The 23,859-nt window shown below is 42.3% G+C and overlaps 1 protein-coding gene across 1 annotated transcript; it reads right to left on the bottom strand.

Moving 5' to 3' along the window:
* Window positions 1–1,449: 1,449 nt before the first annotated feature.
* Window positions 1,450–23,816, bottom strand: wdr25 (WD repeat domain 25). Its single transcript, XM_067454829.1, has 7 exons — window positions 23,504–23,816; window positions 21,401–21,920; window positions 13,477–13,624; window positions 8,443–8,573; window positions 6,346–6,516; window positions 4,035–4,175; window positions 1,450–1,739 (listed from the first exon to the last, which is right to left on the bottom strand). The coding sequence occupies exons 2-7, from the start codon at window positions 21,890–21,892 to the stop codon at window positions 1,518–1,520; spliced, it is 1,305 nt and encodes a 434-aa protein (XP_067310930.1). The 5' UTR covers window positions 21,893–21,920; window positions 23,504–23,816; the 3' UTR covers window positions 1,450–1,517.
* Between the last annotated feature and the right edge of the window lie 43 nt (window positions 23,817–23,859).

Here is a 23,859-nt window from a genome sequence, read left to right on the forward strand (position 1 = left end):
ACACACAGACTGATAAAGTCAACAGATTTCACGAATAGATCTGCCAATCTCTGTGTGAGATTAAAATAATGAAGCTGTCATCTTTCTAAAGTCATCTTTACAGCGCTGTAATCCGGCTCCAGATCTCAGGTGGAAACGGTCATTCTGAGCCTCCTCTACAGAACACTGATTACTCCGCCAACACACACCTGACACATTCACTATTCTGCCTTTATTCACTACTCATCTGTCTTTATACGGAGAAAATATAATCTAAATTTGAGCTGGTGAAGTTTCTGAAATGTGGTTGATTTGACACGGAATGACCCTGCTAACCTTATTCTAACGTTATGAAGTAAACAGGCATCAGTGAGTAAATCAGCCAACATTTAATGTCAGAAGTTTTCATAAGGAAAAGCTTCATACTGAAAAAAGGAAACCATTGAAAGGAAATGTGCTGTTACACTGCAAAAAATGCTCCTCTGACTCAGTCATTCTGTCTCGTTTCCAGTCCAAATATCTAAATATTCTTAACTCAAGATGCATTTACTAGATCAGTAAAACGACAGAAGATATTTTTTCTTGTTTTGTTAAAAATAAAATCTAAATGAAGAGAGTTTTTGCTTAAAACAGGCAAAATGTTCTGCCAATGGGGTGAGAAAAATAATCTGATTTCTGTTCGGGACGGAAACAAGAAACACGATTGCGGTAACACTTTATTTTAAGGTCCAGTTATTATCTATTTGCTTATGATCATGCATATTACTAGGATATTGTCTGTTTATTATGTCACAGGCCGGCTCTTAACCTGTGGCAAATGATGAGGGGACACTAAAAACAGGTATAGGCCAAACAAGATTATTTTATTGTAAATCAAAACTATTAACTATAAACAAGGGAAACTGGATGATGTCATAATGTAGAGTGTATGTAAAGTGCATGGATGCATGAATCTGTGTGTGTGTGAACAAGTCTGAGAGGAAACTAAATAAACTACAAAGGAACAAACAAGACACGATCATACCTGGAGGAGCAGAGAGAGAGGTTAGTGAGGCAGTTTAAATGCTCTGAGCCCAGGTGGCTCCAATCACTAAAGACCTCCTCTGCAAGACATGGGAGGGGCCGTGACAATGAGCTCTTCTAAAGCTCATATTAATGCCTTATTCTGCATGAGCTTATTCTACATCCCTTAATCCGACCCAATACCTAAACTTAAACGCTACAAAAACTACCGCACTAACTATTAATAAGCAGTAAATGAGGAGTTTATGAGGCAGAAGTCGGAGTTAATAGTGAATATGTGTTCCCCATACTAAAGTGTGACCAAGATTATTTCTCTCACCCCATTGGCAGATCGTTTTGAGCAAAAACTCTCTTCATTTAGATTTTATTTTTAAGGAAACAAGGAAAAATATCTTCTGTTGTTTTACTGATCTAGTAAATCATCTTGATTTAAGAATAGTTAGGAAGAAGAGCATTTTTTGCAGTGTAATTATAAGCTCTTTATTACTATTGAATGTCCTTGGGCGTATGAATGCTCAGGTCCATATTTTGATCTCTCCTGTCCAATCACACGTGGCCGTGACGGCGGGTAACACGGGATGGAGCGCCGAACACACACACGCGTGTTCATGAGCCTCCAGAGTCTTCAGCGGCCGCGAGCTCTGATAATCGTAGAAGTGCACCGAACCCGTAGAGCTTCCCGAGACCAGGACGCTCCCATCCGCGGAGAACCCACAATGCACTGCGAAACCCTCCACCTGCAACCAATGAGACGAGAGATTTCAGTCACATGATATGTTCTGGATACGTGGGTGCTCACACTGCAAAACATGCTCTTCTTATTTAGTATTTTTTTCGTTTTCAGTCCAAATATCGAAATATTCTTAAATCAAGATGATTTACTAGATAAGCAAAATGGCATAAGATATTTTTCCTTGTTTAGGATTAGGTTATGGTTATTGAAAATAAAATAAAAAAAGCGAGTTTTTGCTTAATCAATCAGTCATCTTTATTTCTATCGCTCTTCTCCAGCGCCGATTGTGTCAGAGCAGCTTCAGTGTTAAACAGGACAATACTGCAGCAGAATTAGATTTGGCTGTACAGTCGTTCTGGAGTAAACAGTGATGTTATCAGCTTATTTTAATTTATCATAGAGAGACAATGCTGGCAGATCAGTATTATAGTTTATAGAATTAAATAAGACCTAATTCATTAATGTTATTTGGAAAGGTTGCTAGGCAACGTGGGGGAGAGGACGCTGGCGTCGTCTGTTCGTCGCTTCTCCACCCACAAATCATGTTAATGTACTATTAGATTTAGATTTTATTTTATTTCCTTATGTTTGTGACTAGTCTAACAGTCAGAGCTACAATTGGGGCTGTTGCTGATTGCTGGCAGCCACTGAGAGGACGTTGTTCGTCTCTTCGCCGTTTTCCACCGCTTCTCTAATGTTTTTGTTTGAATTGCTGCGGTTGGTTCTGGTTTGGAGGACATTTCATGTTTCTCGCCGCGGCTGCTCACTGGTGGTCTCCCTTGGGCTTAAGCTGCATGGTGGCTGAAGTTTGCACCGGGTTAGCGTCATCCGGGCTCTCGTCGTCGGCGTCCGGCATGATGTTGGGATGTTCCGCTTCTCGGCTGCGCCGCTGTTCCGTCCTGCTTTGCGGCCGTGGAGCGGCTTGGACTTCTGCGCCGACCCCGGTGTGTCCACAGAAGTGCCCGGAAAAATGTTCTGCCTCCTGCATGGTGCTGCGGTGATCCCCATCGTTTGAATCGTCATGAAGACCCATCATCTGGTCTTCAGCTGTCGTGCCTCAACGATGTCATCGGGACACACTGCCGCTGGGAGAAATCTGAAACATGGAGTGGACCACAGTGTGCTGCGGAGCTAACAGAGAATTCCACCATCAGCTCTGTTTCTGTTCACCATCAGCTCTGTTTCTGTTCACCATCAGCTCTGTTTCTGTTCACCATCAGCTCTGTTTCTGTTCACCATCAGCTCTGTTTCTGTTCACCATCAGCTCTGTTTCTGTTCACCATCAGCTCTGTTTCTGTTCACCGTCAGCTCTGTTTCTGTTCACCATCAGCTCTGTTTCTGTTCACCATCAGCTCTGTTTCTGTTCACCATCAGCTCTGTTTCTGTTCACCATCAGCTCTGTTTCTGTTCACCATCAGCTCTGTTTCTGTTCACCATCAGCTCTGTTTCTGTTCACCATCAGCTCTGTTTCTGTTCACCATCAGCTCTGTTTCTGTTCACCATCAGCTCTGTTTCTGTTCACCATCAGCTCTGTTTCTGTTCACCATCAGCTCTGTTTCTGTTCACCATCAGCTCTGTTTCTGTTCACCATCAGCTCTGCTTCTGTTCACCATCAGCTCTGTTTCTGTTCACCATCAGCTCTGTTTCTGTTCACCATCAGCTCTGTTTCTGTTCTGTTTTCTGTGTTGGTTGATTGTTTGTAGTATTCTATATTTTTACTTGTTATTTCCCCCCCCCCTTTGTTGCACTTTGAGATTCTTCGGAATGAAAAGTGCATTATAAATAAAATCTATTATTATTTGTATATTTAGTTGAATAACTTTGATCATAATGTTAGTGTCCCCAACTGAGCAAGCCAAGCCAAAGGCGACCAAAGGAACCGAAACTCCATCAGGGCATGATGGAGAAAAATAAACCTTTGGTGAAAATGACATAACATTTTTTCTTGTTTGTTGAAAATAAAATCTAAATGAAGTGAGTTTTTGCTTAAAACAGGCAAAATGATCTGCCAATGGGGTGAGAAAAATAATCTGATTTCTGTTTGGGACGGAAACAAGAAACAAGATTTCAATCAGAAATAAGATTATTTCTCTCACCCCATTGGCAGATCATTTTGCCTGTTTTAAGAAAAAACTCTCTTCATTTTGTATGAAAAATGAAGTGAGAAATATCTCCTGTCGTTTTACTGATCTAGTAAATGCATCTTGATTTAAGAATTGTTAGATATTTAGACTGGAAACGAGACACAATGACTGAGTAAGAAGAGCATTTTTAGCAGAGCATGTGATTTAGCGCTGACCTTGTGTCCTTCATATCTGCGTCTCTTATTCATGCGATACGGCCGCTGGGCGGAGAACAGGGCGATGTATCCACCATTGGTCTGAGCGATGAAGGTTTCCTCCAGCGGGTGAGCGCTCAGACTCGGGCAGGTGTATCGTTCCTATTAACATCAGCATCAACATCAGCATCAGCATGAGCATCAGCATCAACATCAGCATTAACATCAGCATCAATATCAGCATCAGCATCAAAATCAGCATTAGCATCAACATCAGCATTAACATCAGCATCAGCATCGGTATCAGCATCAGCATCAACATCAGCATTAACATCAGCATCAGCATCAGTATCAGCATCAGCATCAACATCAGCATTAACATCAGCATCAGCATCGGTATCAGCATCAGCATCAACATCAGCATTAACATCAGCATCAGCATCAAAATCAGCATCAGCATCGGTATCAGCATCAGCATCAGCATCAGCATCAGCATAAGCAGTATCAGCATCAACATCAGTATCAGCATCAGCAGCAGCAGCAGCAGCAGCAGCAGCATCAACATCAGCATCAGCAGTAGCATCAACATCAACATCAACATCAGCATCAACATCATCAACAGCAGCAGCAGCATCAGCATCAACATCAGCATCATCAGCAGCAGCAGCATCATTAGCATCAGCATCAGCATCAACATCAGCATCAACAAAAGCATCATCAGCATAATCAGCATCAGTATCATCAGCATAATAGGCATCAGTATCATCAGTAGCAGCAGCATCAACATCAGCAGCATCAACAAAAGCATCATCAGCATAATCAGCATCAGTATCATCAGTAGCAGCAGCAGCAGCATCAGCATCATCAACATCAGCATCATCAGTAGCAGCAGCATCCGCATCAACATCATCAGCATCATCAGTAGCAGCAGCATCAACATCAGTATCAACAAAAGCATCATCAGCATCAGTATCATCAGTAGCAGCATCATCAGCATCAGTAGCAGCAGCATCAGCATCATCAGCATCAGTATCATCAGTAGCAGCAGCAGCAGCAGCATCAGTATCATCAGTATTCATCAGCATCAGCATCATCAGTATTCATCAGCATCAGCATCATCAGCATCAGTATCAGCATCAACATCAGCAAATGTCTAATCACATGCAAACACCCCTTTAAAAGTAACTAAGTAAGATTACAAGTTGATGCTGATGTTGATGCTAATGATACTGATGTTGATGATGCTGATACTGATGCTGGTGCTGATGTTGATGCTGATGCTGATGATGCTGATACTGATGTTGATGCTGATGTTGATGCTGATGTTGATGCTGATACTGATGTTGATGCTGATGTTGATGCTGATGTTGATGCTGATGTTGATGCTGATGCTGATGCTGATGATGCTGATACTGATGTTGATGCTGATGATGCTGATACTGATGTTGATGCTGATGATGCTGATACTGATGTTGATGCTAATGATGCTGATACTGATGCTGATGCTGATGATGCTGATACTGATGCTGATGCTGATGATGCTGATACTGATGTTGATGCTGATGATGCTGATACTGATGTTGATGCTGACGATGCAGATACTGATGTTGATGCTAATGATGCTGATACTGATGCTGATGCTGATGATGCTGATACTGATGCTGATGTTGATGATACTGATGCTGATGTTGATGATACTGATGCTGATGTTGATGCTGATGTTGATGATACTGATGCTGATGTTGATGATACTGATGCTGATGTTGATGCTGCTGCTACTGAAGATACTGATGTTGATGCTGCTGCTACTTATGGTACTGATGTTGATGCTGATGTTGATGATACTGATGCTGATGTTGATGCTGATGTTGATGCTGATGCTGATGATACTGATGCTGATGCTGATACTGATGCTGATGTTGATGCTGATGTTGATGCTGATGTTGAAGTTGATGCTGATGTTGATGCTGATGTTGATGCTGATGTTGATGCTGATGTTGATGCTGCTGCTGCTGCTACTGATGTTGATGATGAAGTGAGTTTTTGCTTAAAACAGGCAAAATGATCTAAATAGAGAAAAACTGAGAAAAATAATCTTATTTCTTTTTGGGTCAGAAATAAGATTATTTTTCTCACCCCATTGGCAGATCATTTTGCCTGTTTTGTTGATTTTATTTTCAACAAAAAAAGAAAAAATATGTTGTTTTACTGATCTAGTAAATGCATCTTGATTTAAGAATATTTAGATATTTAGACTGGAAACGAGACAGAATGAGTGAGGAAGAAGAGCGTGTTTTGCAGCGTGCGCTCAGAGAAGCACCAAGGTTCTTACGTGGAAGATCTGGTTGGAGAGTTTGGCGGCGGTCTGGAAGTCCCAGGCGATGAGCGTCCGCTCGGCCGAGTCTCGACTCACGGCGTCGGTGCTGCTGACGAACTCTCGGCCTCCGCTCAGGAACAGGACAGCCAGGGTCTGCTGAACCGCAGCTTTATACACATGCAGAACCTGCCAAACACAACGCAGTCCAAACGCTCACAGCAATGGCTCATGGGAAGGGTTTCAAATCATAAACACACCACAGCTCCAAAGATATGCACAAAAAAAAGTAATAGTAGACCCGCACACGGGTTCCGCTTCGAGGAAAGCAGGCTCTTCAAAAGTATGCTCAACAAGCCTTGATAATCACAGCTGACGAATCAAGAGAAAAGACAACAAAATAAATAAAATAATGAAGTCATGGAACACAAAGGCAACAAAATGTGTGACCCTGGAGCTCAACATGTCATAATCTCACGGGTGTTTCTGTGGCAACTTTGAAATAACTTTGAAAAAGTAATCTGATGACTGATGACTCCTTTCAAAAGTAACTTAGTTACTTTACAGATTACTTGACTTTAAAGCGCTGGTTCTGTGTTTTTTTTCTAGTCTTGGTTGTGTTTATGGGGCGCAGTATAACATGTCTTAATACTTCTTCTTTTTTAACGCTGTATTTTTCTTCTTTTCTCCCTTTATTCCACACCGCTGTCTGTACTTTGAACGGCTCGTCTGCTTCCTGCTTCTCTGAAGCCCCTCCCTCTGAAAAACGCAATGGTCTTAGATTGGTCAGATGGCCAAATGTAGTTTCCTGTATTTTTATTGGCTGAAGCACAGGTTAAGGCCACGCCCCTTCCCATTACAGGCAGAAGTCACATCTGCGGAGACTAGCGAGGGTTTATGATGTCACCAACCCAGGAAGAAGCTCGTTGTAGTCCAAACCGGCCATTTTTGTAGGCAATAAACTGCCATAACTTTAAAGACAATATCTCCGTTTGCAGTGAACTTTCAGCGCTGTAACTTTGCAGAGACTGTTTATGCTCAAGCAGCGACATTACACACTAACTAAAGTTACACAAGTCACATCACAGCGACATTACACACTAACTAAAGTTACACAAGTCACATCGCATGCAGACACCCCTTTAAAAGTAACTAAGTAAGATTACAAGTTACTTTCTTAGTTACATTCAGCACTTGCCGTGAACATATAAATGACGACCGTTTTTGCCAACACTCACTGTGTTGGAAGTATATTTGTAACAAGAACGTCAACAATGCATCTCCTGACATTTTAAATAAAAAAATATTTCCTGGAAAAATACTATATATACATTTTTTACTAAGGAAAATGACTAAAATAGTAACTCACAGTGAGTTGGATAAGCTCCTTTAATCTGATTACTGGTTTGGAAATACTAACGCGTTAGATTACTCGCTACTGGAGAAAAGTCATCAGATTAGAGTAACGCATTACTGGCATCACTGGTGGCAGCCATACGTCATATGGGTCACAATTATCCTTTTTTTCTTTTATGCCAAAAATCATTAGGATATGAAGATCATGTTCCATGTAAATGTCCTACCGTAAATATATCATTCATTTATTATTAGTAGTAATATGCATTGCTAAGTACTTCATTTGGACAACTTTAAAGGAGATTATTTCGATGTTTTTTGCACCCTCAGATTCTAGATTTTCAAATATTGTCCTAACAAACCTCACATCAATGGAGAGATTATTATTCATTCAATTATTATATTAAAACAATGACCCTTATGACTGGCTTTGTGGTCCAGGGTCAAATATTAAACATACAAAAAGACCATTAATCTGCATATATCTGCAAATTCCCCAAAACAAGACAATTACTTTTGCTTGTCTAGTAAATACTTCTTGTTTTAAGACTTTTTAGATGTTTGGACTAGAAACAAGACAAAAATACTGAGGAAGAAGAGCATTTTCTGCAGTGCACTATTATATATTTTTTGCATATTTTTGGAGCTGCGGCGTGCCGACTTTTTTCTCTTTTGTCGAGCACCAACTTTTTGAGCACATTTTTGCTGGTGATGTGTGCTTTGGTTCTGATTTTAGTAAGAGTTTGCAGTCAGACTGACCTTACGGCAGCGGGCGTCCCAGGCTTTGACCTCTGAACTGAAGCCGCCACTTAGGAACACGTCGGGGTCAGAAGGTTGCGGGGCGACGCAGCTCACCTTAAAACCATTCTCCATCTGAGCGACGATCTGACCTGAGGAGCCATCGGTATCAGCACTTTATATTCAGTAATATTATTGATCTGACGAGAACACACCTTCAATAATCTTCTCAAATAGTCTCATAACTGATGGATGTTGGTAAAGCAGCGCAGCGGGTGAATGTCTTTATTAGCTGCTGATTCATTACACTGTGACATGATTCATAATGATCAACTCATGCATGCATATTAATGAGGAGATTTGCAAATGACCGAGTTTGACTTGATCTCAGTCTCGGATGCAACTTCACTGGTTTACACTTTACAATACGAGCTCAATTCTTACATTAGTTCATACAAATTCTTCATTGTTTGATCATGTTTGTTCACACTGCAAACAACGCTTTTCTTTCTTAGTATTTTTGTCTTGTTTCTAGTCCAAACATCTAAAAAAAATCTTAAAACAAAGTATTTACTAGACAAGCAAAAGTAATTGTCTTGTTTAGGGGAAAAATAACTCCAAATGAAGAGAGTTTTTGCTTAAAATAAGATAAATAATCTGCCAATGGGGTGAGAAAAATAATCTTAATTCAAACAGAAAACAAGATTATTTTTCTCACCCCATTGGCAGATTATTTATCTTATTTTAAGCAAAAACTCTCTTCATTTTGAGTTATTTTTCCCCAAAACAAGACAATTACTTTTGCTTGTCTAGTAAATGTTTCTCAATGTAAGAATTTTTATATATTGTGACTAGAAACAAGACAAAAATACTGAGTAAGAAGAGCATTTTTTTTTGCAGTGCACTTACAACGTTAATTAAAATGAAATGTTGAAATTGACATTAATAAATGCTGTAGAAGTATAGTTGTAATGTAATGTTGCCTAATGAATGTCTTTGAATGGTGAGAATGATAAGAATCGTCCTCCTGCATAATTAACACGCTTCGTCTGTGAGTTTTTAATTAAGGATTGTAATTAGCACAGCGATAAGAAACGTGTCTCTCATGATGAGCAGCTGAAGAAACACAACGCAAAACATGATAAGCTTCTCCTGCATCTGGCCTGATATGATCCGCTCCAGACGGACTCGCAGGACATTAATTAAAGCGTTAGTTCCCCCATAAATGTAAATAGTGTGATTAATTCCTCCTGTGGTTGGCCAGCCGTCAGACCTCCGCTCATCTTCACACACAGATGAAGATATTAGTGTTGAAAGCCGACTTCAAAACAAAGCTTCGAACCGTTATGAGTCAGTGAATCGATTCATGATTCGAACCGTTATGAGTCAGTGAATCGATTCATGATTCGGATCGCCAACGTCACGTGATTTCAGCAGTTTGACTCGCGATCCGAATCATGAATCGATTCACTGACTCATAACGGTTCGAATCATGAATCGATTCACTGACTCATAACGGTTCGAAGCTTTGTTCTGAAATCGGCCATCACTCTATAAGTCGTTATTTAGTGTTTTTGCGCACTAACTCTATTCTGGCCTCTTCATCAATGATTGTAGAGCCGCTGTAGTGAGATGGGCTTTGTAACGACGTCTTTAGTGCCTTTATGGGTCTTGAGAGAGGAAATGACATTGGTGTCAATGAAGGCCTTTCTGAGCCATCGGATTTCAACACTAATATCTTCATCTGTGTGTGAAGATGAGCGGAGGTCTGACGGCTGGCCAACCACAGGAGGAATTAATCACACAATTCACATTTATGGGGGAACTAACGCAAGGCAAGGCAAGATTATTTGCATAGCACATTTCATACCCAATGGCAATTCAAAGTGCTTTACATAGAAATTAATTAAAACAGTGGTAACAAATGCATGAGAAAAAAAGAGTACCATATGGACGAATAAAATTTTTAAAACAAGCATAGTTAAAACAGTTGTAAAGACAATAATAAAAATAATAATAATAAAAATAAAAAAAATGGTCAGATCCACAATAATGGTCTGATATAAAAATAAACCATTCTTCAGTTTACAGCCTACACACATGTACCATCTTAATTAGAACACCTCTCATTCATTTCTTTCTCAAACACGTTCATAACATCCATTTTAATCACTATTCCCTGATTTTTACTCAGTAACGCTTCACACTGCAAAAAATGCTCTTCCTACTCAGTAATTTTTTCTTGTTTCCAGTCTAAATATCTAACTATTCTTAAATCAAGATGCATTTACTAGATCAGTAAAACAACATAAGATATTGTTTCTTGTTTTCTGGGGAAAAATATCAAAATGAAGAGAGTTTTTGCTTAAAACAGGCAAAATGATCTGCCAATGGGGTGAGAGAAATAATCTTATTTCTGATTGGGACGGAAACAAGAAAAGAGATTATTTCTCTCACCCCATTGGCAGATCATTTTGCCTGTTTTAAAGGGGGGGTGAAATGCTGTTTCATGCATACTGATCTTTTTACACTGTTAAAGACTTGGAATCCCATACTAAACATAGACAAAGTTTCAAAAGTTAAGGTGGACGTTTGATGGGAGTATTTCTTTGTCAAAAATACTACTTCCGGTTAGTCATAAGTTTCGGCAAGTTTTTTGAGATCATGCGTCCCCATTGACGTTAGTGGGGGCGGAATTTCCTTGTATGGGCCTTACGGACAATTCTACCGGAAGCGCGTGAGGGAGAGAGCGAAAGCAACAGCCTACGCCCATCAAAGCGCTGGCTTGTAGGATACTGGACAGGTGACAATTACACATTAGTGTTGTCACGATACCAAAATTATGACTTCGATACGATATCAGACTAAAATATCGATATATCGATACTAAATCGATACCACAGTAAAAAAATAAATAAATAAGATAAGATGCTTAATATGACAACAGAACTTGTTATTATTCATTGTTATTTTTTACTAAAAATTCATGTGGCCAGCATGTTCCTTAGGGTTGGGCATCGTTTTGATTTGAACAATTATTGATCAATTGATCAATTACTATTAAAATTATCTCACAAATTTTTGCTATCTCAATGTATTATTTACAATGGGGTAATTGTGTTGCAATAGCTTACACACAGCACAAGAAAGCTTGATTTCGAATGGTAAATTGAATTAAAAAAGACGAGTAAACAGTAATAAAATAAGAACAAATAAACAGATTACAAACAATAGCACAAATAAATACAATAGAATAGAAGATACAAATTAAACAGACTGCTTTATTTTTTCAGGTATACTAACATTCAGATAAGAAACTGAATTTAAAAAATGCATAGTAATTACATTTAAAACAACATTGGATAATGTTCTTTGTAAAAAATTCAATAGCGTACAGATGAAACTATTAAAGTTACACAAGTTGATCAGTCAAGAGCAGTTGATCGTGTCTTTTTGTAGTTTGAATAACAAATGACTGCGGTCCCTTTAAGACTAACGGACGCATGGATCCTGAACACTGTTCCTGTTACTCGTTCTTCCTGAACTGTTTGCGACTGTGGTTACGTTAATACTCTTCCAGATGTGCACTGATAATTCTTTGAGTGTATTTGACCAATAATAAGCTGGAAAAGGAAGCAAATGTTTGCACTTGTATCATGTCAGAGGCGGCTTTATTACGGTAGGCTATGTGTGTGTGCGCTTCAGATGTGGAGCACGAAATCTGCGGGGATTAGTAGAATTAATTTATGTGCAATCCCGCGCGAAATTCAGACCGATCACTCACTAACACTAACACACTGTCATGAGGAAAAAGTCCAGCAGAACGCGCGTTCGCCGTGCTCAGAGGTTAACCGGGCTGAGTGAGAATATGCCGGTGTGTGTCAGCTCGCTGACGGTCAGAGAGGAGAGCGCAGCTGATATCGATACTGTAAAAACTGAGAATCGTATCGTTTCAGATATTCCAGTATCGATATATATCGAAATATCGATATTTTTGACAACACTATTACACATAGCACATAATGTCACCAAAAAAGTGGGTTTTTGGTTGCCAGACCAAGACAGTCCTGCACAGATTCTCCAAAACCCCGCGTTAAGGCAACAGTGGATGTAATTTGCTTTTCCGGATCAGCAACTGAGTTGCGCGAATGTTTATATCTGTTCACTGCATTTCGGTGCCGACTAAGATAAACAAGGCCCAGCTCGACGCCGGCTTTTCCGATCGCCTAATGCTGAAGGATGGAGCAGTCCCAACGTTAGAAGGGTGAGTGAGACTGCTTCAAATGTCTGTTTTTTTTAGTCCGCTTACTGTCTACACAAACCACGCGTAAACACACAAACACATACACACGTGCACAACTGCACTTCCCACATGTACACCTTCAAAGACAAAAATACGACGATATAATTGAAGTATAAATATGTAAATAACACAAGCCGCTAAGCATATTATATAGTTAGTGTATACCTTGTACCACATAGAGACGTCCTGCTCTAGTCGTTTTTGCTGCTGCTCCTGTTCAACTGCAGCCTCTGGGTCTGATTCCGGATCATAGATGTATGGCTGTATCTGATTAAAAGCCATATTTTTATTTTGAATAAAGTTTTTTTCCCGCTGTTAGGGATGACGCACTCGACTCAACACACAGCGCGCTGCTGCACACGTCATTTAGCTCCGCTCACACGACACGCCCCCACCCGCTCGGCTTTTTTCGGAAAGACTCGGAACAGCGCATCTTTCTTATATAATTATTAAAAAAATAAAGACTTTTCGGAGATATGCAGGATGCAATGCTACTCTATAGGTACTCAAGATTGACATGACACTGACTGAAACTGAGTGTTTCACCCCCCCTTTAAGCAAAAACTCTCTTCATTTTGATATTTTTCCCCAGAAAACAAGAAACAATATCTTATGTTGTTTTACTGATCTAGTAAATGCATCTTGATTTAAGAATAGTTAGATATTTAGACTGGAAACAAGACAGAATGACTGAGGAAGAGGAGCATTTTTTGCAGTGTAAGTAATGTAATGAAGTTTGTCGGCAAACTCACCCGTCTCCACGTCAGTGATCGCCGCCGTGCCGTCAAAAGAGCCCGAAAGGAGGCGCCGCCCGCAAGGCAGCCAGCACGCATCACGCACCGCACCCCTGTGGGCGGAGTAAGTCTGTAAGCACCGCCCACCGCCAACACCGTCCCACACCTACAAACACAGATTGTTCATGAAAAGTTTAGACTTTTCCTCATTCAGGGTCATGAATGTGCAGGCAAAGCTTCATCCAGAGTGTGTGTTCATAAAGCCTGTGGGGTGAGTATGATGGAGCCAGGAGTCAAATATGCTACCACTGGGAGATATCATTAGGAAGCATGGCGTTAGCTTTCATTGTTATGCTGACGATACTCAGCTCTATATTTCCTCACGCCCTGACGAAACCTACCAGTTCACAAGATAAACGGAATGCAGAGCTGATATAAAAAACACTGGATGAATAGTAATTTCCTGCAACTTAATTCAAAAAAAAAAAATTAATTATTGGACAGAAAAGTTCCACAAGTAGTAACCGAGAATACTGTCTAACACTTGATGACTGCTCTGTCAAGCCCTCGTCGTCAGTGAGGAACCTGGGTGTGCTCTTTGATACCAATCTTTCATTTGAAAGCCACGTTTCTAGCATCTGTAAAACCGCATTCTACCATCTTAAAAATATATCTAAATTACGGCACATGCTTTCAGTGCAAAATGCTGAACAGTTAGTACATGCGTTCATGAGCTCAAGGCTAGATGACTGTAATGCTCTACTGGGTGGTTGCCCTGCTCGCTTAATAAACAAACTCCAGCTGGTCCAAAACGCAGCAGCTCGAGTTCTTACTAGAACCAGGAAGTATGATCATATTAGTCCAGTTCTGTTAACACTGCACTGGCTCCCTATTAAACATCGCAGACATTTTAAAATCCTGCTTATTACTCAAAGCACTAAATGGTTTAGCTCCAGTACTTAAGCGAGCTCTTAACACATTATACTCCATCACGTCTATTGCGGTCTCTAAACTCTGGCCAGTTGATCATACCTAGAATATCTAAATCAACTGCAGGCGGTCGATCCTTTTCCTATTTAGCTCCTAAACTCTGGAACTGTCCCCTCCTTCGCTTTCCCACTCTACAGATGATAAACGGTCTCGTTTCAAAACCTGTTTCAAAGTTTGCATTCTCAAGCCTCCAAACACTGTTGCCATGCAAATGAACGGCCAGAACACATTAAAAGTTTTCTATTTTAGATGAGGACTGTGTAATGTAAGTGCCACAAGGTAAATAACTCATGATTATTCACAACGGAAAGGAATCAATCATAAACTTACTTTAGCTGGACAATACGTTTTCTCTAGAGCTGATGTACAGCCCAAACAATCTCCGGCTCATTAATCTCCTGTTATCACTGTGAAGCGGCTTTGACACAATCTGTACTGTGAAAGCGCTGTATAAATGACTTGACAAACTGAGCCTCACTGGTTTGGGAAAGACAGTTAATAGTCAGATAATAAAAACTAACTCTTTGGTAGCTTGTCAACTACTAAAATATGAAATGCATGAGAACTTATGACATTTAAGACTACATGGTAGTGGAGACTTTCTGTCTGCGCAGCTGTTTTTGAACACGAAAATATGCAGGTCAAAAAAAGGGAGGAACTATTTCACAAATATTAGGAGTTCAGAAGTTTTCCATATTTTATACAAATCCGATTCCAAAAAAGTTGGGACCCTCTACAAATTGTGAATAAAAAATTAATTGCAATAATCTCATAAACTTTTATTTTATTCACAATAGAATAAAATCAAAGCCATGTGTCTAACCAAGTTGTGTTCCTAATTTAAAGTTGATATCTCAAAAATTGAAGTTCCCATGAGATTATATTTTAGGCGCTGTACCAAAAATAGCCACTGGGTGTCACACATTACATTGATTGTTTTTTTAAATGCATTTTTCTGTAAATCTCTGTACAAATATCACTTCCATCACCAAATATGGAACCTTGAGACTCAGACCTTTCCGGCGATATGCATTTTGTCAAGATCAGAAAAGATTATAAAGTAGTTCAAATAAATGTTGTAATATGAAACATGACAACGTCCACTAGGGGGTCCACTGCTAGAAGAAATTTGAGCACCGTTTCCATGGAAACACAACGTCCGATTTCAAAACGGTTTCACAGGATGAATTTTGAGTTCGTAAGCTTTCGAATGATCCCTAATTTATGATGATTACTAAAATATAGGATATGAAAAAAAGGCCATCAAAAAAAAAGAAAAGAGTGCCAAGCGTCCCCCCTGTGGGACGGCGACAGTTAAGGGGTTAAAAAAAAAATCACTAAAATGATGATCTATCAAAGCCTGATGATTGTTCATTCATATGTGGTGGAAATGCTGGCAAACTACAGTAGAGGTTTACTATAAAAACATAATTTTGTAGTGGAGTTTTTTGGGGCGAATTGCACGGACGGGAATCATCACGAATGAATTCAGATAAAGGCTCCACTGACTCGCTGCAAAACATGCTCTTCTTACTCAGTATTTCTGTCTTGTTTCTAGTCCAAGCATCTAAAAATTCTTAAAACAAGAAACATTTACTAGACAAGCAAAAGTAATTGTCTTGTTTTGGTGAAAAATAACTCTAAATGAAGAGAGTTTTTGCTTAAAATAAGATTAATAATCTGCCAATGGGGTGAGAAAAATAATCTTAATTCAAACAGAAAACAAGATTATTTATCTTATTTTAAGCAAAAACTCTCTTCATTTTGAGTTATTTTTCCCAAAACAAGACAATTACTTTTGCTTGTCTAGTAAATGTTTCTTAATGTAAGGATTTTTAGATGTTTAGACTAGAAACAAGACAAAAATACTGAGGAAGAAGAGCATTTTTTGCAGTGCTCCTCCACCCTCCAGACAAAGCTTTATTATTAAACACACACACACACACACACACACACACACACACACACACACACACACACACACACACACACACACGAAACAGCATCTGATAGCGGCAGCTCTCATATCCGACTGTGGGCAGAGCAAGCTGGCCATGACCCAACGTCACCTCACCAAATTTCCCACTGAAGTCCACTCACACACACACTCCAGAGGAGTTCTGACCCATACACCAGCGCTTTAGGTCCCACTGAAGTCCACTCACACACACACTCCAGAGGAGTTCTGACCCATACACCAGCGCTTTAGGTCCCAGTGTCTGGCCACTCACACACACACTCCAGAAGAGTTCTGACCCATACACCAGCGCTTTAGGTCCCAGTGTCTGGCCACACACACACACTCCAGAAGAGTTCTGACCCATACACCAGCGCTTTAGGTCCCAGTGTCTGGCCACTCACACACACACTCCAGAGGAGTTCTGACCCATACACCAGCGCTTTAGGTCCCAGTGTCTGGCCACTCACACACACACTCCAGAGGAGTTCTGACCCATACACCAGCGCTTTAGGTCCCAGTGTCTGGCCACTCACACACACACTCCAGAGGAGTTCTGACCCATACACCAGCGCTTTAGGTCCCAGTGTCTGGCCACTCACACACACACTCCAGAGGAGTTCTGACCCATACACCAGCGCTTTAGGTCCCAGTGTCTGGCCACTCACACACACACTCCAGAAGAGTTCTGACCCATACACCAGCGCTTTAGGTCCCAGTGTCTGGCCACTCACACACACACTCCAGAAGAGTTCTGACCCATACACCAGCGCTTTAGGTCCCAGTGTCTGGCCACTCACACACACACTCCAGAGGAGTTCTGACCCATACACCAGCGCTTTAGGTCCCAGTGTCTGGCCACTCACACACTCACTCCAGAGGAGTTCTGACCCATACACCAGCGCTTTAGGTCCCAGTGTCTGGCCACTCACACACACTCCAGAGGAGTTCTGACCCATACACCAGCGCTTTAGGTCCCAGTGTCTGGCCACTCACACACACTCCAGAGGAGTTCTGACCCATACACCAGCGCTTTAGGTCCCAGTGTCTGGCCACTCACACACACTCCAGAGGAGTTCTGACCCATACACCAGCGCTTTAGGTCCCAGTGTCTGGCCACTCACACACACACTCCAGAGGAGTTCTGACCCATACACCAGCGCTTTAGGTCCCAGTGTCTGGCCACTCACACACACACTCCAGAGGAGTTCTGACCCATACACCAGTGCTTTAGGTCCCAGTGTCTGGCCACTCACACACACACTCCAGAGGAGTTCTGACCCATACACCAGCGCTTTAGGTCCCAGTGTCTGGCCACTCACACACACTCCAGAGGAGTTCTGACCCATACACCAGCGCTTTAGGTCCCAGTGTCTGGCCACTCACACACACACTCCAGAGGAGTTCTGACCCATACACCAGCGCTTTAGGTCCCAGTGTCTGGCCACTCACACACACTCCAGAGGAGTTCTGACCCATACACCAGTGCTTTAGGTCCCAGTGTCTGGCCACTCACACACACACTCCAGAGGAGTTCTGACCCATACACCAGCGCTTTAGGTCCCAGTGTCTGGCCACTCACACACACACTCCAGAGGAGTTCTGACCCATACACCAGCGCTTTAGGTCCCAATGTCTGGCCACTCACACACACACTCCAGAGGAGTTCTGACCCATACACCAGTGCTTTAGGTCCCAGTGTCTGGCCACTCACACACACACTCCAGAGGAGTTCTGACCCATACACCAGCGCTTTAGGTCCCAGTGTCTGGCCACTCACACACACACTCCAGAGGAGTTCTGACCCATACACCAGCGCTTTAGGTCCCAGTGTCTGGCCACTCACACACACACTCCAGAGGAGTTCTGACCCATACACCAGCGCTTTAGGTCCCAATGTCTGGCCACTCACACACACACTCCAGAGGAGTTCTGACCCATACACCAGCGCTTTAGGTCCCAGTGTCTGGCCACTCACACACTCACTCCAGAGGAGTTCTGACCCATACACCAGCGCTTTAGGTCCCAGTGTCTGGCCACTCACACACACTCCAGAGGAGTTCTGACCCATACACCAGCGCTTTAGGTCCCAGTGTCTGGCCACTCACACACACTCCAGAGGAGTTCTGACCCATACACCAGCGCTTTAGGTCCCAATGTCTGGCCACTCACACACACACTCCAGAGGAGTTCTGACCCATACACCAGCGCTTTAGGTCCCAGTGTCTGGCCACTCACACACACTCCAGAGGAGTTCTGACCCATACACCAGCGCTTTAGGTCCCAGTGTCTGGCCACTCACACACACTCCAGAGGAGTTCTGACCCATACACCAGCGCTTTAGGTCCCAGTGTCTGGCCACTCACACACACTCCAGAGGAGTTCTGACCCATACACCAGCGCTTTAGGTCCCAGTGTCTGGCCACTCACACACACTCCAGAGGAGTTCTGACCCATACACCAGCGCTTTAGGTCCCAGTGTCTGGCCACTCACACACACTCCAGAGGAGTTCTGACCCATACACCAGCGCTTTAGGTCCCAGTGTCTGGCCACTCACACACACTCCAGAGGAGTTCTGACCCATACACCAGCGCTTTAGGTCCCAGTGTCTGGCCACCCACACACACACTCCAGAGGAGTTCTGACCCATACACCAGCGCTTTAGGTCCCAGTGTCTGGCCACTCACACACACTCCAGAGGAGTTCTGACCCATACACCAGCGCTTTAGGTCCCAGTGTCTGGCCACTCACACACACTCCAGAGGAGTTCTGACCCATACACCAGCGCTTTAGGTCCCAGTGTCTGGCCACTCACACACACTCCAGAGGAGTTCTGACCCATACACCAGCGCTTTAGGTCCCAGTGTCTGGCCACTCACACACACTCCAGAGGAGTTCTGACCCATACACCAGCGCTTTAGGTCCCAGTGTCTGGCCACTCACACACACTCCAGAGGAGTTCTGACCCATACACCAGCGCTTTAGGTCCCAGTGTCTGGCCTGTGAGCGCAGCATCTCTCCTCATGATATCTGAGGCTCATCGCAGCTCAGGGCATTAAACGAGTTCAGCGGTTCTGAACGCGCGTCCTCCACCTTTCCTCAGGACATGAGCGGGAGCTTTTCTCCTGGGTCTCGACACACATAAACCCTACATCACAAGGACACACACACTGCAAAAAATGCTCTTCTTTCTCAGTATTTTTGTCTTGTTTCTAGTCCAAACATCTAAAAATTCTTAAAACAAGAAGCATTTACTAGACAAGCAAAAGTAATTGTCTTGTTTTGGGGAAAAATAACTCAAAATGAAGAGAGTTTTTGCTTAAAATAAGATAAATAATCTGCCAATGGGGTGAGAAAAATAATCTTAATTCAAACAGAAAACAAATTGGCAGATTATTTATCTTATTTTAAGCCAAAACTCTTAATTTTGAGTTATTTTTTCCCAAAACAAGACATACATTTTTACTTGTCAAGTAAATGTTTCTTGTTTTAAGAATGTTTAGATGTTTAGACTGGAAACAAGACAAAAATACTGAGAAAGAAGAGCATTTTTTGCAGTGCACCTGCTGGAAACCCCACAGATGAGCCACATCTACAGACCGACAAATGTAACTTTTGTCCCTCTAGTGGTTAAAAAAGAAAACTGCAGGCATTTAGCAGAAGAACATTGTTTTGGTTGTGCTTGGGCTCTGTGTGGGTGAATATGATTCTCCTGCTGCTCATAAAGCATCCACTGCTAGTCTTCAGAGATAACTGGTTCAGATGGAAGGATGAAGACTTTCAGATCAGGGGCGTAAATATATTTCCCAGAGAGATGAGCATCTATAGAGCAAGAGGCTGGTTAGGTTAGTTTGGGTTGTGTTGTGTTGTTTTCACCTAAGGTATGTTGTGTTGTGTTAGGTTGGGTTAAGATGGGATAGGTTAGTTTTGGTAAGTTTGGGTTGCATTAGGTTAAGTTAGGTTAGGTTGGGATAGGTTGAGTTGGGTTATGTCAGGTTAAGTTGAGTTGGGATAGGTTAGATTGGGTTAGTTACATTAGGTTGGGTTAAGCTGGGATAGGTTAGGTTGAGTTGTGTTAGGTTGTGTTAGGTTAGGTTGGGATGGGTTATGTAAGGTTAAGTTGTGTTTGGTAGGTTAGGTTGGGTTAGTTTATGTTAGTTTAAGCTGGGATAGGTTAGGTTGGATTGGGATAGGTTAGGTCGGGTTATCTTAGGTTGAGTTAAACTGAGATAGGTTAGGTTAGGTTGGGATAGGTTAAATTGGGTTAATCTGGAATAGGTTAGGTTGGGATAGGTTAGGTCGGGTTATCTTAGGTTGAGTTAAACTGAGATAGGTTAGGTTAGGTTGGGATAGGTTAAATTGGGTTAATCTGGAATAGGTTAGGTTGGGATAGGTTAGGTTGGGTTAATCTGGAATAGGTTAGGTTGGGATAGGTTAGGTTGGGTTAATCTGGAATAGGTTAGGTTGGGATAGGTTAGGTTGGGTTAATCTGGAATAGGTTAGGTTGGGATAGGTTAAATTGGGTTAATCTGGAATAAGTTAGGTTGGGATAGGTTAGGTTGGGTTAATCTGAAATAGGTTAAATTGGGATAGGTTAGGTTGGGTTAATCTGGAATAGGTTAGGTTGGGATAGGTTAGGTTGGGTTAATCTGGAATAGGTTAGGTTGGGATAGGTTAAATTGGGTTAATCTGGAATAGGTTAGGTTGGGATAGGTTAGGTTGGGTTAATCTGAAATAGGTTAAATTGGGATAGGTTAGGTTGGGTTAATCTGGAATAGGTTAGGTTGGGATAGGTTAGGTTGGGTTAATCTGGAATAGGTTAGGTTGGGTTAATCTGGAATAGGTTAGGTTGGGATAGGTTAGGTTGGGTTAATCTGGAATAGGTTAAGCTGGGATAGGTTAGGTTAGGTTGGGTCTGGTAGGTTAGTCTGTGTTGGTTTAGTTTATGTTAGGTTAAGCTGGGATAGGTCCGGTTAGTTTGGGTTTAGTCTCACCTTGCAGGTGTTGTCCATGGAGGCGGAGAGCAGCAGGTGACTGAGCTCCTCCACTGGACTCCACTGCAGCGTGTTGACTGGACCCTGATGGGCCTGAAGGCAGAACTGCACTCGTCTGGGCAGCTCCACCCGTCCCTGCTTTCGTCCCAGGAACGGCCGCACTCTCTCCGAGACCTCGGACAGCAGAGGAGCTCCAGCGGAGGGACGAGTGTCCGGAGTCTCTGGAGTCGGGAGCGATGCGGTGGACACGCGCTGTCTCTTGGGGACATACGGCCTGACCACAGCCGGCTGCAGCGGCGCTCTCTTCATGGAGCTCTGAGATGAAGATGCTGATGAAGATGCTGATGCTGAAGCTGATGCTGATGAAGATGAAGAGGAGCTGGTGATGAGGGCTTGATCATTATAAAGCTCCAGATGAGGCTGAGGAGAGGAAGCCTGAAGCTCTGGATCCGGATCGCTGTCAGAATCCTCATAGTCCACCAGTGAAGCCATGATGAGACTCACAAACCAACACACGTGTCTGCAAGGAGAACAATGTCAATAACAACAACATATACATATATAAACATATATACATATGCACACACTGGTCAGGCATAACATTATGACCACCTTCCTAATATTATGTTTGTTGCAGTATTGTCCTGTTTGACACTGTGAAGCTGCTTTGAAACAATCGGCATTGTAAAAGCACAATATAAATGAAGCTGATTGATTGATGTTGGTCCCCCTGACCCGTCTCTGATGGACTACTCTAGACCCCTGAAGGTGTGCTGTGGTATCCGGCACCAAGATGTCAGCAGCAGATCCTTTAAGTCCTGTAAGTTGCGAGGTGGATCGGCCTTGTGTGTTCGGCTCATCCCACAGATGCTCGATTGGATTGAGATCTGGGGAATCTGGAGGCCGAGTCGACGCCTCAAACTGGTCGTTGTGCTCCTCAAACCATTCCTGAAGCATTTGTGCTTTGTGTCAGGAGCATTATCCTGCTGGAAGAGCCACAGCCACCAGAATACCGTTTCCATCAAAGGCTGAACATGGTCTCAGCAATGCTTAGGTAGGTGGAGCGTGTCAAAGTAACATCCACATGGATGGAGGACCCAAGGTTTCCCAGCAGAACATTGGCCAAAGCATCACACTGCCTCCGCCGGCTCGCCTTCTTCCCATAGTGCATCCTGGGGCCATGTGTTCCCCAGGTAAGCCACACACACACACACACACACACACACACACCCGGCCATCCACGTGATGTAGAAGAACACGTGATTCCTCAGACCAGGCCACCTTCTTCCATTGCTCCGTGGTCCAGTTCTGATGCTCACGTGCCACTGTTGGTGCTTTGGGCGGGGTCAGGGGTCAGAGGTCACCCTGACTGGTCCATACGCCTCAAACTGAGCTGCTCTGTGTATTCTGACAGCTTTCTATCAGAACCAGCATTAACTTCTGGAGCAGTTTGAGCTCCAGTAGCTCGTCTGTTTGATCGGACCCCACGGGCCAGCCTTCGCTCCCCACGGTCATCAATGAGCCTTGGCCGCCCATGACCCTGTGGCCGGTTCTCCACTGGTCCTCTTGGAGCACTTTTGATAGATACTGACCACTGCAGACCGGGAACAGCCCACAAGAGCTGCAGTTTTGGAGATGCTCTGACCCAGTCGTCTAGCCGTCACAATCTGGCCAAACTCGCTCAAATCCTTACGCTTGCCCATTTCTCCTGCTTCACACACATCAACTCTGAGGACTAAATGTTCACTTGCTGCCTAATATACCCCACCCACTAACAGGAGATCATCAGTGTTATTCACTTCACCAGTCATAATGTTATGCCTGGTTGGTTATATACATGCATACATAAATTAATTAAAATGTGAAAATAAGTTAAAACATTAGATTAAGAAAACGTACATTTGAAAAAAGAGTATAATTGCATTAATAATAGTCAAATAGGAGTTCCACTATTGTAAACAGAGGTAAAATTACACATGTCTATTTATACAAATTACAGAAAATAAAACGCCGAATGTAGCTTTAATTTATTATAATATTTTAAGAAAAAGCATTTTTTTTTATTTTATCCAAACACTAACGTTAGACTGTCCAAAAACTCACAGGAGTAACTGACATCAGCACCATCTGTGATTGAACACTGGTCCGCCGAACCACAATATAAGCATTTGTGTATCATTTTAAAATCGTTTGTATAACTATACAGACGATCAGAATGTTCTTGTTTAAATTAATAATATTCGCGTCTGTCGCGCGGTGTGTAATTTGAAATATCAGTCAGCGAAACACCGGAAGAGCGAGTGAGGAACTAATAGACAAAATAAGAGTCCCGTTCTTAATAAATATGCCATTATCTAAGTAAAACATAGCACAACTAAAAGTGTCAGCGGTGTTTATTTGGATTAACTGTTACGTTTATTTTTTATTTAGGGGGGTAATCTTATAGGAGGGGCAATAAT

This window comes from Pseudorasbora parva, chromosome 10 (assembly GCF_024679245.1).
Source record: "Pseudorasbora parva isolate DD20220531a chromosome 10, ASM2467924v1, whole genome shotgun sequence".
Lineage (NCBI taxonomy): Eukaryota > Metazoa > Chordata > Actinopteri > Cypriniformes > Gobionidae > Pseudorasbora > Pseudorasbora parva.